The 17728-nt window shown below is 38.4% G+C and overlaps 1 protein-coding gene across 6 annotated transcripts in view; it reads right to left on the bottom strand.

The window, feature by feature from the left end:
- Positions 1 to 17728, bottom strand: part of Patj (PATJ crumbs cell polarity complex component) — a 344745-nt gene that overhangs the window by 219106 nt on the left and 107911 nt on the right. For all 6 annotated transcript variants that reach the window (XM_078026378.1, XM_078026375.1, XM_078026379.1 and 3 more), the window contains 2 exons: positions 11471 to 11594; positions 4837 to 5011 (listed from right to left, as the gene is read on the bottom strand). In XM_078026378.1, coding sequence (XP_077882504.1) covers positions 4837 to 5011; positions 11471 to 11594 — 299 coding nt within the window. The remainder of the gene's footprint in view (positions 1 to 4836; positions 5012 to 11470; positions 11595 to 17728) is intronic.

Raw genomic sequence — 17728 nt, 5'->3', positions numbered from 1 at the left:
AACTTTCAGGGTGATGGAAATGTTCTGTGGCTTCCCTGGGGTGTGGGTAACATGATTATACAGCTCTCTCAAACTATATCCTAAAATATGTATATTTTTATTAATATGCAAAACTGTGCTTGAGTGTTAAGAAACAAAGTTGAAGTCATACATGGCAAACTGCTTCCTCGGGTCAACCTTACTTCTCTTCCAATGTTCTGTAGAACCTGGATTTGTAATTAGACATCTAATTTCTATTTTCAATGGCATTAGTGTATTATGTCTATATAAATCTTCATCTTAAAATTTCACTCTCATCTTGGCCTGCAGTAGCATTTTAAGAACTACAATGTGTCACGTGACACAGCAGATCGTGCCTAAATCCCAGCAGCTCAGGAGGCTGAGGTAGGAGGTTTACAAGTTCATAGCCTGTCCCAGCAACTCAGCATCTTAACCCTAAGCATCTTAGCAAGACCCTGTCTCAAAATAAAATATAAAAAAGATTGGGGAAGGGGCTCAGTGGTTAAGTGCTTGTAGGTTCAACAATGGTACCAAAAAAAAAAAAAAATCAGCAAGAAAGAACTGCAAGTATCACATATGTGAGGCTATAAACTGCCTGGTAACCCTCTTTTTTGGGAGTACTGAGAATTAAACCCAGGGCCTCATGCATGCTAAGCACTCACTCTACGACTGTGCTACACTCCCATGCTTCACTTTCCCTTTTCCTTCCAACTTTGACATTTAAGGGTAGCCCTCTCTCAAATATACATATTTATCCTTAGATTTCTTACCAATGTTCTGGATTTACACATAATTTGGAGAAGTTGAATTCAAAGATAAACCTATTAGATAGCCACCACTCATTTAAAAGGCACTAAATGCCAGGTACTGTATTGGGAACGTAAAATATGACATTAATTTATTTAATTCTTTCCCCAACTATGACATCCTGCCTCCTACTCCACCTTCTATGCATAATAAAGTCTTAAATGCCTGAAACCATTTCAGTTCATTTTCATCCTGTTATATCCACAGCATAATGTCTTTCTTTTTTCTTTTTTTTTTTTCTTTTTGGTGCTGGGGATTGAACCCAGGGCTGTGTGCATGCAAGGCAAGCACTCTACCAACTGAGCTAATCCCCAGCCCAATAATTTTCAATTTTAAATACAAGTTTTTCATCTTAAGTTCATTATTCTTCCCGTGTCTTTGACACTTTCCTTTACTATGGTTTGATCTTCAATTTAGAAATGAAATCTTCAATCTCCTTTTAATACATTCAGCAGCAATCGACACTACCCAGAGAACACATCAAGGCCCATGAACCAATCATTGTTATTGCCACCACTATTACCGCCAGCCTTTTATTGAAAGTTTACTATGAGCAAGGCATTGCATTAACCTGTTATATACATTTTTCCCAGCTTTACTGACATACAGTTAGCAAGTAAATAATTTAACCTATAGAATGGCTTACTTTACAGGTAAGGAAATACAGGCACACAGGAAAATCTCTCAGAGTCACGCAAATAACAGAAGAAAGATTTAAACGGTATTTATGATGTATTCATACTGTAGACCTATTAGTCTGAGAAACACCCTTGTCCTCCACTTTGGGCACCCATATGCCTTTAGGCAGCAGGTGATGGCAGAGATGAGGAAGAGAAACTGAAACCTAGGAGTTCTGAAGACATGTTCTCAAATAGCCTAAGGAAAAGGGTACTTGGAGCAAGTTCATCTAGATTCCCTCCCACGGTGCCCATTGTAGAAGTCACTAAGCTTCGAGGTACTTTAGGACTCTTAATCCTAGTTCTGCCTCTAAAGGTAAGAAGTTGGCTTGATCAAAAGCACAGTACACACTAAATATCAGTCACTGAATCCTTACTTTTAGCAAACACATAAGCATAGGTGTACGCGCGCACGCGCACACACACACACACACACACCTACCTCTGTAGAGTCCTACAAAATATTAAGGCAAAGAAGAAACTCTAAAATGCCATTCAGTGCTACATAATACCCTGATTATCTTAAAGACCATCCTCCAAAAGAATCTATGAGATTCTGAGTGGCAATAAATATTCACCTGTGAACCTAACTCCATGAGGCATACCTTGCAATATTAAGAAGGGGGAGTATGACTTATGGGAACTCTTCTAGAACCTGCTGAGATTTAAATATATCCTACATCTCTGACAGCAAGCCAAAAAAAAAAAAAAACCACTTTCAAATGCAAGACTGATTTCCTAAGACAAAGGTCAGTCTGGAGTCCTTAAATGCCTGTGCCTGCATATGAAATCTGTTTGTCAAAGTATTCATTCGAGGAGAAAAAGCAATGGGACAGGAGAAAAGCACAGCTTCCTTCCTGAGGCTGGGAGAGTTGACAGTCTCAATTTTTTCTCTGTGCAAGGAAGGTGGGTGGGCTTGGACATGTGTTTAGATATTTTCCAATTTCTACAGTTTAGAGAAGTAGTTTCATTTCTTGAGTTCTTTGAGATTCAACTATTTACACTAAGTACAAGAGAAACCAAAGAATCAAGTGTATGACATTTGAAGAGTAATTGGGCTACACAGAAATTTATGAACTATGCTCCTAACTTTTCTTCAGGCATGTCTCTTAAGGAATGAAATCCATTATTTGTCACCATGTATTCCTCTGAGGACTGTCAGGACTTTTCACTTTAGGACACTGGACCTGACAGTACTTTTCCTGTGACTCTGCCCTATTTCTACTGAGTGAAAAAGCCAACAGATCCCTCTGAGTAGCTGGGCCTTTCTACATCCTTCATTCCCTTCAGAGATGAATTATGCATAGAAAACAATTTGTTATGAATCTTCTATCTAAAACTCTGGACAAAGGTCACAAGTTGCAGAACAGTGAAATGTACATCATTGAAGTCTAAGATGCCTCCTCCTATGCCAATACCAAAACAACTCCTGAGGCTTGTCCTCAGATGCCATATGACATCCCAAGGCCTGCCCCACATCACACCATGGCGTCTCTTCAGTCTGTAAACAAAACTCCTGTCCCCTGCCATCTTGCTGTGTGTGATTTGCAGCCCTCTTCAACAGTTCTGGTTCTTGTCAGGGATTCTACACTCAAGTGGCTGATGCTCATTCTCCCACTCCCTGGGAGCCAGAAAAGAGGGTCAATATTTTTCTAATTTCTAAGCTTGTTTCAAAAACGTGTCTCCATCACCATAACTCTCTCTCTCTTCCCCCCACCCCACCCCCCCGTGATGCTGGGGATTGAACCCAGGGACATGTGAATGGAAGACAAGCACTCTCCCAACTGAGCTATATCCCCCCAGCCCCATATCTCTCCTTTTAACACCCACTTTAGTAGCACCCCACCCTTCTTAGTAAATAGCCTCTCAAATGACCGAAAAAAAAATACTCATTGGAAAAGAATCTTAGATTCCTGTCCCAAGATATTTTAAGTACCCATATTTGTACCTTCCTTTCAAGCCTGGCCCCTTTCTCAGTGGAGAAGATAAGCTTCCCTTCATCAGATTCTAACAGGTGAATTTCTATAGGTATGCAATATCATCCCCTCCTAGCACCATCTTCAAAGACTGTTTAATCACCCCTTTCTAGCATGTAGATATTCATTTGCTAGACCTTCCCACAAATAAAATGCTCTCAAGTTTCATTTCTCTATCCATGTATATATGAATTAGTAATACTTAATGAACATGTACTTACATATGTATGTAGTTATAGATATGTAAAACCTACCACTTGCCCTAAAGTTACCTAGGTAACAGCATTCTATCAGTATTTTCTCATGACAAGGATTCTTAAAATAGTCTACTCTTACAATTTCCAATTTCTAATATTCTTTTCCATTCTCAACCCATTAATCACTGATGTAAACTCTACTGAAACTGTTCTATGCTTACCAAGGGCATCCATGTGACCCTGAAAACTTCTCTATCTACCTTGACCTGTCTGTAGTTTGTGACCATATTCTGTGGTGATCCTTTTTGTTAAAGTGCTCCTGGTTTCAAATTCCACCAAAAGTTAACCAATTTCTTCTACCTTTTATTCACTCTACTTATTCTTTCCTTCCTCCAATCATGTCTTAAATCCTACTGTTTTGTTGGACTTGATCTGGGCCCTATGTTCTTACTGTCTGAGCTTCCCCCTGATGACCATTCAAATGCTGGAGTTTCACATACATTTGACCTTGCTGCCAATTATATGTATCAGGACAGTTGTCAATAATAGTCCCCAGACTAATGTGTCTAATGGTCTTCATTTCACTTTGTGCTCCTATGGATATTTCTACATGTAACATGTCCCACAGGGAACTCATCATTTTCCCTTCCAACCATGAGTTCCTATGATCTTAATCACAGAATTAATGTCCCACTGTCCATCCAATTTCTTACTCTAGAAACAAAAGCAGTACTCACTACTTCCTCCTGTATGAGTAGGAGGAAATAGTTACTCACTCACTGATGTAAACTCTACTGAAACTGTTCTATGCTTACCAAGTTGCCACCTCCTAGAGATTCTTTAAGTCTACCCTCTCAATTTGTCCTCAATGTATTTGCCTGTGCTATTAACATGAACTCTGAATTAATCTTCGTTCTATAAGAAAATATTCTTTATAATCCATTGCGTGCACAAAAATATAAAATTATATTCATGGCCCAATTTTGGTTACTATGTGAAATCTCATAGTAATTGTCTAATATAATAGACTTAGTCATAATTTTCATTTTATTTTCCAAGTGTTGCACCAAAATCATGCATTTTCTAGAAATCACACATTCACAAACAAAAAAATCCAAAAATGAAAATCTGAAGAAACCCTATTTTGTAACATAAAAACAAGGAGAAATGATACTGTACCATGCATCGGTGGCATATCTAGAAGACAGCATTCCTGGGTAGACAGAGGCCTTTGAAACAACTCGGGTCCTGGGCAGTTGATATAAAGGTAAATCTTCTTGTTCCCTTCTAGGAGCCACAGCAGGAAGATCAGTGAGCATACTAGGACCTTGGACATCATTTGGAATCATCATATCTGAAGAACAAATCCAGACAAAAGGAAACATAAGACACAGTCACTTATCCTTTGGGCATTCAATAAGTTAGGGCAGCCACTATGGGTAGGCACGATTTCAGCTAGGAAATATTAAACAAAGATGCAAAGTCAGGTGGAGGTAAGGACTAAGGTGAAAAATGAAAGGACTGCAGAGTAGAAAAAGGTTACAATTTAAATGTGCTTTCACTCAAAAACATGTATACATAAGTATATTATATACACATATATTTTATGTATACACAAATATATGATATATACATATGATATATATATGTAATAGTATTATTTTATCAAAATAATTTCCTATGATAGTTTCCAAATCTTACTGCAAATTTTCCCTTTATCAATGTTGGCTGTCCCAATTATAGGTACTCTGACACTTCGGAAAAAAAAAAAATCAGTCCATGGACTAACAAATAACCAAGTTAAAACATTTATATTTTTAAACATTACATTTTTAAAAGCTACCTTACTTAGTTCTCACATTGAACTAAAAGAAAGAAAAGACACCATCAACTGTCTTATAGGAAGAAACTCAGGTTTGGGAATTTTTGCCAATTTTTACCTGGTGATTAAAATTGTATGGTATGTAGGTGACTACAATTTATTTAAACATTTACCACAAAACATTTTTGCAAAATTCTTATTAATTTTGTTTTCTTCTTAGGATGGTTGGTATAATAAGCTTGGGATGTGCTGCTGGGAAGAGGGGAACAGCTTTGGAGTTTAGTTCTTACATTCTCCCCTAGGTCTAGACATTATATTGTAGAATTTCCATATTAATAAAAAAAATTTATAAGTCATGCTTTTCTCCTTACATTTGCTGTAATAAACTAGAAGGAGCTCCTTTTGTTTCACCACAACAGAACAGAACATGTGCTGATGTAGCAGGTTAAGGTCAGCATACCGTGAAGCATAAGTGTATATGTAAGTCTACATAGATTGTCTACATACATCCTCACATGCAACTATATGAACATAACATAATGCACAAGGTACAAAACATACATGGGATTCCACACAACAATTTTCCATGAATAGGGAATCAGGTTGCAATGTAATGGTTTTATTGTATTTAAAAAAAAAAAAAAAACAAAACACAGATCTGGGAGGGATTTGGAGGGAGGAAGCTGAGAGGAGTCAAAGAAGAGGTACACCAAATTTTTTCATGTGGACTAGAAAAAATTGGAAGGATATTAACCAAATCACGAATGCCTTTGCAGATAATTTTTGTATCTACTTTGTGCTGATCTGCACAGTCTTATTATTTTCTTGTCTTACCCAAATATCTTCACAGAGGCCTCACTTATTTATTCACTTCCCCATCAAATGTCACTCTGCACCACATACCCCACATAAAATAGCACCCCTCTCCACTCTGTATCCACTTACATCACTTGATTTCCCTCACCACCCATACCATGGCACACTCAGATGTGTTATGTTCTGCCCGCACCAGAGTGTAAGCTCCAGGAACAGACTTGACTTTGTTCACAATTCTACCCTCAGGATTCCTATTCAGAAACCACCCAGCAAGTACCTTTGTATATGAGTAAATATGACACTGGTTTAATAAACGAAAACTGAGTTTTTAAGTTTAAAAAAAAAAGATGAATATATTGTTTTCCTAAGTAGAAAGCAAATCAAAAAAGTTCACAGCTAATGTTATTATTAGCACGGATAACAGTTATTTGCATCACTCTGCCCGTTTAAAGAACATGTGTATCTTTTATAACCTTGAAAAGTGGTTTGAGACTTCTGATTAAACACCTTCTGTGATCTGGGAATGGTATTTATTCAAATAACATTAATAGGGAGCCTAAAATAGCTCTGTTTAGTCAAACAATGCAGAGAGAGACTAAAATCTACATACAAAGTGCTTTGTAAGGTATTGGCAAATCTTACAGAAACCTAAGGAATTATTTGTTGTTCTCCATTTTCTTCTAGAAAATACAATAATTACAGATGGAAAAGCAGTGCTGTTGAAGAGGTGAGTGTGTACAACTCATCGCAGAGTGAAGTACAAGACGAGCAATGGAGAACCAGGAGGGCCCAGCGGCAGGCAGCCTTGGTGCCTGGGGAGGACCCTCAGGAGTCTTACCCTGGGGTTTACAGCACAGCTTCACAGGATGCAGAGGTAAAAACAGTTTCCCCTGCAAAATATTTCTTTGAAATTTTTGTTTTCTGAAGAAATTTTAAAACATCACCAATTATGTGATTAAAGTGTTGAATGAAAGCTCAAATATAAGGAAGATGATGAAATACTATTTTACAGGATTGATATGTCATGCTTATGATATTGATTGATATGCTTTTTGTCACTGCGACAAAAATACCTGAGAAAATCAACTAAAGGAGGAAAGATTTATTTGGGCTCATGGTTTGAATCCATGGTTGACAGGGTCCAGTGCTGTGGGCCTGTCATGAGGCAGAGAATCCTGGCAGGTGAATTTGCTCACCTCATGATGTCTAGGAAACAGAGACAGAATAAGTCTGGGGACAGTCCAAAGGCACACCCCCAAGGACCCATGTCTTTCAACTTGGTCACATCTCCTACCAATAGTCCATTCAGCAATGAATCCATCAGTAGATTAATCCATCAGTGAGGTCAGAGTTCTCATGATCCAATTACTTCCTAAGAGCTCCACCTCTGAGCTGTCTCTATCACAGTCTGGGGAACCAAGTCTTCAACACATGAGCTTTTCTGGGATATTCCAGGTTCAAACCATAACCCTTGGATAATAGTAAATAGCATGGCTTTGATCGAAATGATAATAAGTAAATTGTAATCCTTATTAAGATTATAGACATCTATTATTTGATTTGATGCTTCTTGTGGATTTTTAAAAATTTCTTACAGAACTTAAGGTAGAAAATGTGATAAAGATAAAAGGTCTAATGTAGCTTCTATACTTTATTTTATTTTGAGAAAGCACAAACACTGAAGAGGGCCTGGAGGTGGGGGCAAGACTCAGGCAGGATGGCCTAAAACCAGAGACCAGGCCTAAGACCAGGGATCTGGTTCTATTTGCAGAGCTATTTCCCATGCAGCTTTGTTGGTAAAAGCAGTCTGTTAAATTACACAGTTGGGCTGCACAGGTTCTGCAGTTTGTTTAAACTTTTCATTACCCACTGCATGCAAAGGCTGCCCGTGCCCTTTGCTCTACTGCCTCCTCGATGGACCCTTGTGGGTGCTCAGGCACACATTTCTCACCTCTCACAGTGCTTGACACACACTTTACAGAGCTGTTCTCCAAGTGCACCACAGGACCCAGGAGCCCATAAAACAAATCACGTCCTGGAGGGCCTCTCCAGTTGTTAGGTAATGGCCAAAACAGGGGCACAGAGGTTAGAAAAACAGGGAAGCTTAAAAAAAAAAAAACTTCTGGATAAATGCAAGTTAATGCTTACAGGAGAGGAAGAGAGGAAGGGGGTAATTTTCAAAAGGTTTATTACTTGGTCAGAATGGTACCAAAAAAAGGCAAGAAGAATCCAAGTAGAGGGGGGTTTGGGTGACTGCCTGAGCAAATGAAAGAAAAAAAATTAGAGGGCTGGCATGCTGTGGAATAACTCCAAGAGCAGTATATCACTTTCTCATTGAACAAACGTTTCTTGAGTGCATACTATGGTAACAGAATCAGATACATCCTGTCCTTCAGAAGCTTAGTATACAGCACAAGACAGGCCTGCAGATGAGTACATGCACTGGCTCTTGGGGCCAATGATGGAAATTCATCCAAGGCCACTGTAGGTACAATTCAGGACAGGGCAGTAGGAGACAGGAAAATGGAATTACTTTCTGTTTGAAATTCTGCTACACCAAGTGTATTACTCTTTGGAATTTAGCTTGTATGCCTTATATTATTAGCCATGTGATTTTGTAGGTGTAGTTTCATAGCTCATGAAGAGTATAAGAACCTTAAAGATAACACAATATTGGTTTGGGTTTTTTTATTGTTGCTTTAGTGGTGCTAAGGCTTAAACCCAGCATGCATTTTGCCACTGAGCTACATAACCAGCCCATAGTTATACATCATTTTGGATTAATCTCAGGGTCAAGAATAGCCCTTAACACACAGGTTCTCAAAAATGGTTTTCAGATTGTCCTATAGATAAATCTAAGATTGCCTGTTACTAAGAGAATAGATAACAAGCTATGGATTTGAAAGGGGCCTCAGAGAACACTTAGACCAAATCCTTCAGTTCACAACTGAGGAAATGGAAAGGTATGGAGAGGCCAGGGGCTTGCCTGGTGACATGGCAGGTTAACAGCTTAGTACAGAGGGGTCTGGGACTGAAGTAGAGTCATATTTGCTGCACAGAGATCTCAAGAGGAAAATGAGAATTAGAACAGAATTAACTCAATACACATGCCGATGAAATTTTTAACAACTCTGTACCAATAATCCCTCAACCCACCATGGTTAGCACTAATCTAAATATTCTTGCCTAATATACAACATTGTGGAGGCTCTCAAAGTTTTTCCTAAAAGTAAGTGCTTCTCTACGGGTCTAAGATGTATGAATTTAGCATCATTCCCAAAGTTACAATCTCGAAGAATGAATACCTAGGGTCTTGCAAAGTAACAGATTCAGGCAATGTAGTGATTGAATGGTGCTTCCCACCCAGAAGATATATCCATGTCCCAGACCTAAAAAGGTGACCTGATTTGCAAACAGGGTCTTAGCAGATGAATGTTAGATCTTGAGGTGAGATCATCTCGATTACACAAATGGGCCCTAAATCCAATGACTGACGTCCTTTTGAGACAGAAGAGCAGAGCCAGATGAGACTAAAAAGGCTACATTCAGACAGGGGCAGCAACTGCACTGATGCAGCTGTGAGCCAAAGAACACAGAAGCCACCAGCATCTGAAAGAGGCCAAGAACAGGTTCTTCTCCAGAGCCCTCACAGGTGTTGATGGCACCTTGAAGCAGGACTTCTAGCCTCCAGTACAGTGAGAAAGTAGGCCTACTGTTTAAAGCCATCATTGTTACAGCATCATAAGAGACTAACACAGGCAGCAGAAGGCACATGAAGGAACTCTGGACTCACTCAGAAGATATACAAAGCAGGACTCAGATCAATGGGACTGGATTATCCAATTAACTGGATCATCCCCTATCTTCTTCCCAACTACCCCTTGCATCACTCCCCAGACACCCACCCATATATCCAGTCTCCTCCTCTCAGTCCTGGCAATGTCTGGAGACATTTTGATTTTGACCAAGACTGGGAGAGGGACTGTCACTGCCCTCCGTGGTGGAGGCCAGGGAAGTGACTACTCATGCTGCAATGCACAGGGGAGCCGCCCACACAAGAAGATCCGGTCCTAAAAGTGACAAGACTGCCACAGAGAACCAATGGAAGTCAAACAGATAGCCTATTCATTGATGTTAGTTTATGTCTCATGTCCAAGGATTCAGTAGTCAGAGAATCATAGAAATGTGAATTCACAATGTAGTATGCCTGGAGAGTTTGAGAGCCAAAAAACAAAAGGCACTTTTTTTACCCAAGTACATATGATCTTGAAAAATTGGATAGACACATCTAGTCACAGACACTCAAGAGTAACCACCCATGCACTGTCTTGACCCACAGGGAACTGACAGGTATTACCAGCTCATGAGAACTCCACTCTGCAGATATTACATAACAGAATTCTGATCTCATATAAAACAGTTACATCACTTTCTACAGCTCTTCCCCCTCCATCTCTTAATAGGAGAAATGCCCATAGAGGAAGAATCTTCCTTACATAGAGCTGTAAGAGGTAAAAGATAGCATAAATCCTGAACAGTAGTTCTGTAAATCCCAGTGCATGGAGGAACTATACAGCTCACCTAGGGATGTTAATATTATAATGACATTCAATATTTCAGTGTTGAATGAAGAACAATTATGTTTTAAAATCAAGTTTTCAAAAGTAGCTGAGAGCTGATATTAAAGAGAGGCAAGGAGAGGCACAATACTTTTAGAAATCTTTAATGGAAACTAAGTTATTAATGTACTAAAATTGACCGTAATATATGGCTATAAAATGTATCATAAATGTTTAAAATATGTCTCTCTTTATTAATATTTAACCACCCCATTCAGTGATCTAACAATACCACTTAATAGCATTAGAGATTTTAAAATATATTAGTAGAAACTTATTTCAGTGTAAGGAACTAGTTTTAGTTTTAATCCATACTTCTAATAAAAAGAAAAATGAGGTTCAGAAAATGTAGCCCTCTCAGAAAACTGAATCTGAAAATTCTAAGTCGAAATCTGAGTCATGGTTATTCTTTTGCATATTCTGAAGCAGATTAATAAACAGATTTAAATTTAAAACATCAAAATGAATCAAAGTATGTCAGTGAAATCCATTTTGTATACAAAATAAAGATTGCAAATAATGTAATTTGTGTTTATAAGAAGCAAAACTCACATACCTAAATCCAGACTGCTTTTTGCTAATGAATTAAGATTTTCCATGTCATCAAATCTGCTATGTTGACAATCTCCATCAGTTGAGGGTATGGATGGGAGGGAATCAATGCCAAAATGTTCTTTCATCTTGAGAGGAAGAAAAGTGGAAATGCATTAGTACTTTATGAATAAATCCGGAACATCATAATGCTATTCAAACCAGATAATAAGAGTGAAGAACTGGACCTAAAAACAGTTTTGCTCATAGGATACTGTATGCTGTGCTAAGCAGTGACAAATCCTGGTTACTTAGTGTCTGTAAGGCTAGTAAAACTTATTCTTTCCAAACATTAGATTTCCAACAAAAATTTTGTTTTGTAAACATTAATAAGTAGGTTTAAATAAACATATACCAAGATGGAGGAATAAAAAATATATCTACCATCACAAGCACGATCAATCGTATGGAAGCACACAATCTCTGATCATGCTGCTCAGATGCCCACAACTTAAATAGCTTCACTGTTGATCCCAAAAGACAACTGCCAATTTTCATATTTCTAAGCCTTTGCTCTACCTCTCCTAGCATTCTTATCTGCCTAGTGAACATCTAGTTACCAAAACCTAAAACCTGGATATAAACCTAACTCACAGCACTTTCCTTTTATATACGCGAACGCTTTCTTGGTTCTCTGAAGTTACAATCTGCCAGAAAGCTAAAACTGTTTGTGACCCCCTAAAACTCATACATTGAAGTCCTAACTTAGGAAGGGATTAAAATATGCTCTTCTCATACATTGACTATTTAAATCAAAAGGACTTGAGACACAGAAGATCACCGTGTCCTTCATGCTGTTTCGTGGCAGCAGAAGACAAAAACAGATATTTCAGTGTGAAAGATGCCATTCTCCCTAAACTAGAAGGAAAGTCAACATCTGTATCTTCAAAAATGAGACATTGAGACAGAATCCCTTACAGACCTCATAGAAGAACTTATGTTTTAAGCCTCCTCCCATGATCGGGTCACATTTTCACAGTTTATTACCCTTTACCAATCCAGGACACAAATAATAGATTCTAACTGCTTCTATGAATCTTCATTTCTTTATGAGGGCTCCTGTGCCACATGAAATTTGTGAAATAAATTGGCTTTCATTCCTTCTGTTAACCTAGCCTATGTTGATTTAATTCTATGACCCTGCTAGGATGATACTGGAGGTTTTCTACCCCTGTAACCTCAAGGTGAAGGTGTCAGAGGGCGGGGCCTGTGGTGAGGTGACTAGGTCATGAAGGTGGAAGTTTCATGAAGGAGATCAGTGCCCTCATAAAAGAGACTTCAGAGGGAGGGCCCTCGCCCCTTCCATCATGTTATGAAGCAGTTAGAAAATGGCATTTATGAACCAGAAATCAGGCCCTCCCAAGTACAGAATCTTCCAGCCCCTTGATGTTGTACTTTACAGTCTCCAGAAGTGTGTGAAAAAACAAATTTCTGTTATTTGTAAGTTACACAGGTAATTAACGGTATTTTGTTATAGCAGTACACATAGACTAAGATATAGAACATAAAATTTTCATACATACTTCATTATATATTTTTAAAAATTTGTAAGCATGAATTTAAATTCTATGGTCACCATAGAGATCTATCTTAATTCATTTAAGATGAATAACACTATTATTTATTTATTTATTTATTTATTTACTTGGGGGGGGTGGGGAGGATTACCAGGAATTGAACCCAGGGGTGCTTAACCACTGAGCCACATCTTCAGTCCTTTTTTGGATCTTTAGAGACAGGGTCTTGCTAAGGAATTTAAGGCTTTACTAAGTTGCTGAGGCTGACTTTGAACTTATGATCCTCCTGCCTTAGCCTCCTGAACCACCAGGATTATAGGGCATGCACCACTACTCCTGGCCAAATAATACTTCTTCGTTGTTAGAAATCTTGCTTATGCAAAACAAAAATATGAATTACATTTTTTTCAATGGTCCTTTCTAAAATTTTTTTTTTATAAAATCATAACCAGACTTCACTGAACCTTCTTTCCCTTTAATGGTATGAGAAGTTTTCTTGTGAAATGGTATACTAAATACTACAGGCTTTTTCCAAATAAATTTTGAATATAAATACGAACATAATCACTTCAGATACCCAAAGGAGCCTAAAGAACATAGAATTCAACCCAAATATTATGTAAGGGTAAGAAAGGAGATTAACTATTTAGTTGTCTTGAATAAAATAAATAAGAATAAGCTATTAGCAGAGACCTACACCAAAGGCCTGACTCTGGGGGACCCACTTGCCCCCCAAAAAACAAACAGAAAAAGTAATAGTGAAAAGCAGTAAAAAACTTCAGTCAACATGGCCATACTGGGAAGGAAAGAAAGAGCCAACATCTTGGCCCTGTCTTGAGATGCTGACAGGAGTTTCAGGTTTAAACAGAGAAGAATTGGGGCAGGGGACAAGGGTCAAGCAGTCTTGGTCAAACGGTGGTCTTGTGGTTTGAGGTTTTGGTTTTGGTTCTGAGAGGTGGCTCCAGAGAAGCCCTGAAGCTTCCACGTGTTACTTGGGATGCTGATCTTTGGGACCTAGGACCCTGGGTGGGGGAGGGGCGATTTGGTTCCCATGATTTGATCACTCCTGTTTCGGGGGGCTGCATATCATCATAGGGTGATGGGGTGATTTTCTGGAAGGGGTAGGACAAGGAATGGGGTCTAAAACAGGATGCAGGGGTCTAAAACAGGACGCAGCAAATTCTGCCTCGACCTTGAAAGGAAATGAGATAGGTTAGGTAAAGTTAGAGCTAATAAACGCTGTAGCCTGCTGTTTAGGTGAATACTCATTAAATGATTAACAAGCCTATGTGCAGAGCTGAACAGGGACCTGATCCAAATTTTAAAATAAAGGAGGAAACAGATTCAGGATGGAGGCAGAGATGCCAAGCTTCATCCTGCTTTCAGCTACCCACTGGGCACCTGCAGGCCTAAGTAAAGAATCGGGGCTTTTATCAAAACCAGCTTTTTTTTTTTTAAATTAATGGCAGTCCAGGCATAGTGGTGCATGCCCAGGAACTTAGGAGGCTGAGAAAGAAGGACCTCAAATTCAAAGCCTGCCTTAGCCAACTTGGTGAGATCCTGACTCAAAATTAAAAATGAAAAGAACTAGATGTGTAGCTCAGGGGTAAAACATCCCCGAGTTCAATCCCTAGTACAAAAGAAATAAATAAAATAAAAAGTTAATAGCAATGTAACTGATAAATAAAGGATTGATACCCAAATCTAGGTTTCCATATGGTACATTTGAGAGGTTCAATCTTTAAGTAAACAAATTCAGTATTTTCCTTCTAAATCATGACAAAAATAACAATTATTCTCTCAAGTAAATAATCCTGAGGCTAAAAAGATATTTTTAGGTGAAAATTACATTATGAGTTATTACTCAGATACACAGAAAATGAGAACCAGATATTTTAAAATTGGCAAAGGACGATAATAAATATTTTTCCAAAGATTAAATAAAAATGGCCTCTAAATACATGAAAGATTTTCAACATCATTAATAGTTAGAGAAATACAAACCCAAACCACAATGTGATGGTATTTCACACTCATACACACACACACACACACACACACACACACCCCTAGCAGACAAGTATTGGCCAAGATGTGGGAAATCAGAAAACTGCACTGCTGGTGGGAATATGAAAGACAGAATGGTGATTCTTCAAAACAAATATGGGATCATCATATTTGCACAATTCCACCTCTCCTGTGTACTGGTGAATGTCCAACACCAAGACCAAAGCATTCTTGTCAGACTCAGACAATGTGGAGCTGAGAAGTTAAGAAGGAGGAGGGCTCTTCCCAGTCTGAGAGAAGGGCTTTTACAAAGACTTTCTAAAAACCCCCAAAGATATTTCCCCTTCATTCTAAGTGCACCCCATGCTTTACATACTTTACAAGGAGACACGAATTTCAGTTACAGAGTTTATTTTGGACATTCTTTAAGACCGCAACAATTTAGATAACATGCTGTTAACAGAATGTTTGCCTCTATCAATGGGCATCTTCACTACTGAGCTGACCAACTCCCTGCCTTGGGTCTCCAAGACCAGTCAGTGAACTTTGCATTCAAGTAGATTGTGTCAATTTGTCCCCCCTTTTCGGGCGGTAGAGGGGCAGGGGGAAGTATTAGGGATTGAACTAAGGGGAAACTTGACCACTGAGCTACATCCCCAGTCCTATTTTGTACTTTATTTAGAGACAGGGTTTCACCGAGTTGCTTAGTGCCTCCCTGTTGCTGAGGTTGGCTCAGAACTTGTGATCCTCCTGCTTCAGCCTCCCAAGCCGCTGGGATTACAGGTATGTGCCAAGCAATTTCTCCCTTTTTAATAGCTTCCCCTTGCCTCAAACTCCTTGCACTCACTAACAGTTTACTAGGACAAATGTATTCCCATTGCAATGCTCTGTCATTCCCAAATAAATAACACTGTTCTTTGGAGAGGCACTCTGATCATTTAGTTTGACAACTCAGAAGAGCAGCAGGAACTTGAACAGATATTTATTCCCCAATGTCCAAAGCAGCATTATTCACAAGGAACAAAGATGGAAACAACCCAACATCCATCAACATATCAAAGAAAGAACAAAACGTGGTGTATACATGGGGAACTTCTTGGATATAAAGATTATTTTAAGCTGGGCTTGAGGTTGTGGCTCAGTGGTAGAGCACTTGCCTAGCACATGTGAGGCACTGGGTTCAGTCCCCAGCACCACATAAAAAAACTAAATAAGTAAAATAAAGGTATTGTGTCCATCTACAACTAAAAATATTTTTAAAAAAAGATTATTTTAAGCTAAAGACATTTATAACTTGGCAGATGCAGGAAAAAAGCAAAACAAGGCTTCTTACAGCTTCCCTAACAGGATTTAAAGTAGCAACTTCTGGAATAGGAGGCTGTCATCAACTCCCTTGGACTGGGCCTACCCCAGGACTCACACCGGCAGAAATCAACATGCTCACTAACCTCCTTATTTCTTTTTTGTTCTAACACCACATTTGCCCTTCCTAAGCAAACCCCTTTGTTACCCCCATAGAAACTCTTTCTTTTTCTCTTGTTAATGCTCGTAAGTCTTAATCACTAGCATAGAGGAAAATTTTTTTCTCCTTGACATATACATAAAGGGAACATGATTCAGCCCCAAGAAAGTAGTTCTGACACCTGCTATGACATGGATGAACCTTGAAGATATTGTGCTGAATGAAAAAGTCAGATGCATAATGATAAATATTATATCATTCCACTTGTATGAAGCAGTCAAGTTCTTAAGCAGAAAACAGAATGGTGGTTGGTGTGATGGGATGAGAGAGGGGATAAATACCAGTTATTGTTCAGTAGGTAAAGTGCTTCAGAGTGGGAAGATTAAAAAGTTCTAGAGATAGGGGCAGTGGTGGCTAAGAATAATCTAAGTATATTTAAGGCCACTGAATGTTATACCTAAAAATGATTAAAACATTCAATTGTGTTCTGTGTATCTTACCAATGACTAAAAACAAAACAACAAAAAGAAAACAGATCTATAAACTTCATGATTTACCCTTCAACTAAGTTGAAGTATGAGAGTGATGGAGAAAGAGGAACTCCAAAGCAGTTAGGTACAAATACTGCTAATATCTATGGCCTAAAATGGACATTACAACCAACATAGAAATGATAATATTTAATCTACCCTTTTGGAGAGCACCCTCTAAGTAGATACTAAAAATCACATATTTATCAGACACTTGAATGTATTTCTAAAAATATCTCAGGGCTTGCAATATTACATAATGTAACAGGTGGATATCCCTAATCTGAGAATCTGAAATCTGAAATGCTCCAAAATTTGAAAATTTTTGAGCATGAATATGGTACAACAAGTGGAAAAACCCACATCTGACCTCATATGACAGTCTCAAATAAAATGCAGGCACACTAAAAATAATAGGCAAAATTACCTTTTGACCCTCGGCAACTTAGCAAGACTCTGTATTAAAATTTTTTAAATAAATAAAAAGAAGTGGGGAGGTAGCTCAGTGGTAAACAAGCACTCCTGGGTTCAATCCCTAGTACCCAAAATGTAAATGGATTTGATTTTGACTTGTGTTTTATCCCCAACATATCCATATCTATATCCAAATATTCCGAAATCCAAAACACTACTAGTGTCAAGCATTTTGGATGTTCAAACTGTACCCAATGATAAATTAGATTAAATTTCATTACAGGGTTCATCAA

Source organism: Ictidomys tridecemlineatus, chromosome 11 (assembly GCF_052094955.1).
Source record: "Ictidomys tridecemlineatus isolate mIctTri1 chromosome 11, mIctTri1.hap1, whole genome shotgun sequence".
Lineage (NCBI taxonomy): Eukaryota > Metazoa > Chordata > Mammalia > Rodentia > Sciuridae > Ictidomys > Ictidomys tridecemlineatus.
Note: the sequence above shows the minus strand (reverse complement) of the source record. Positions and strands in the feature narration are given on the sequence as shown.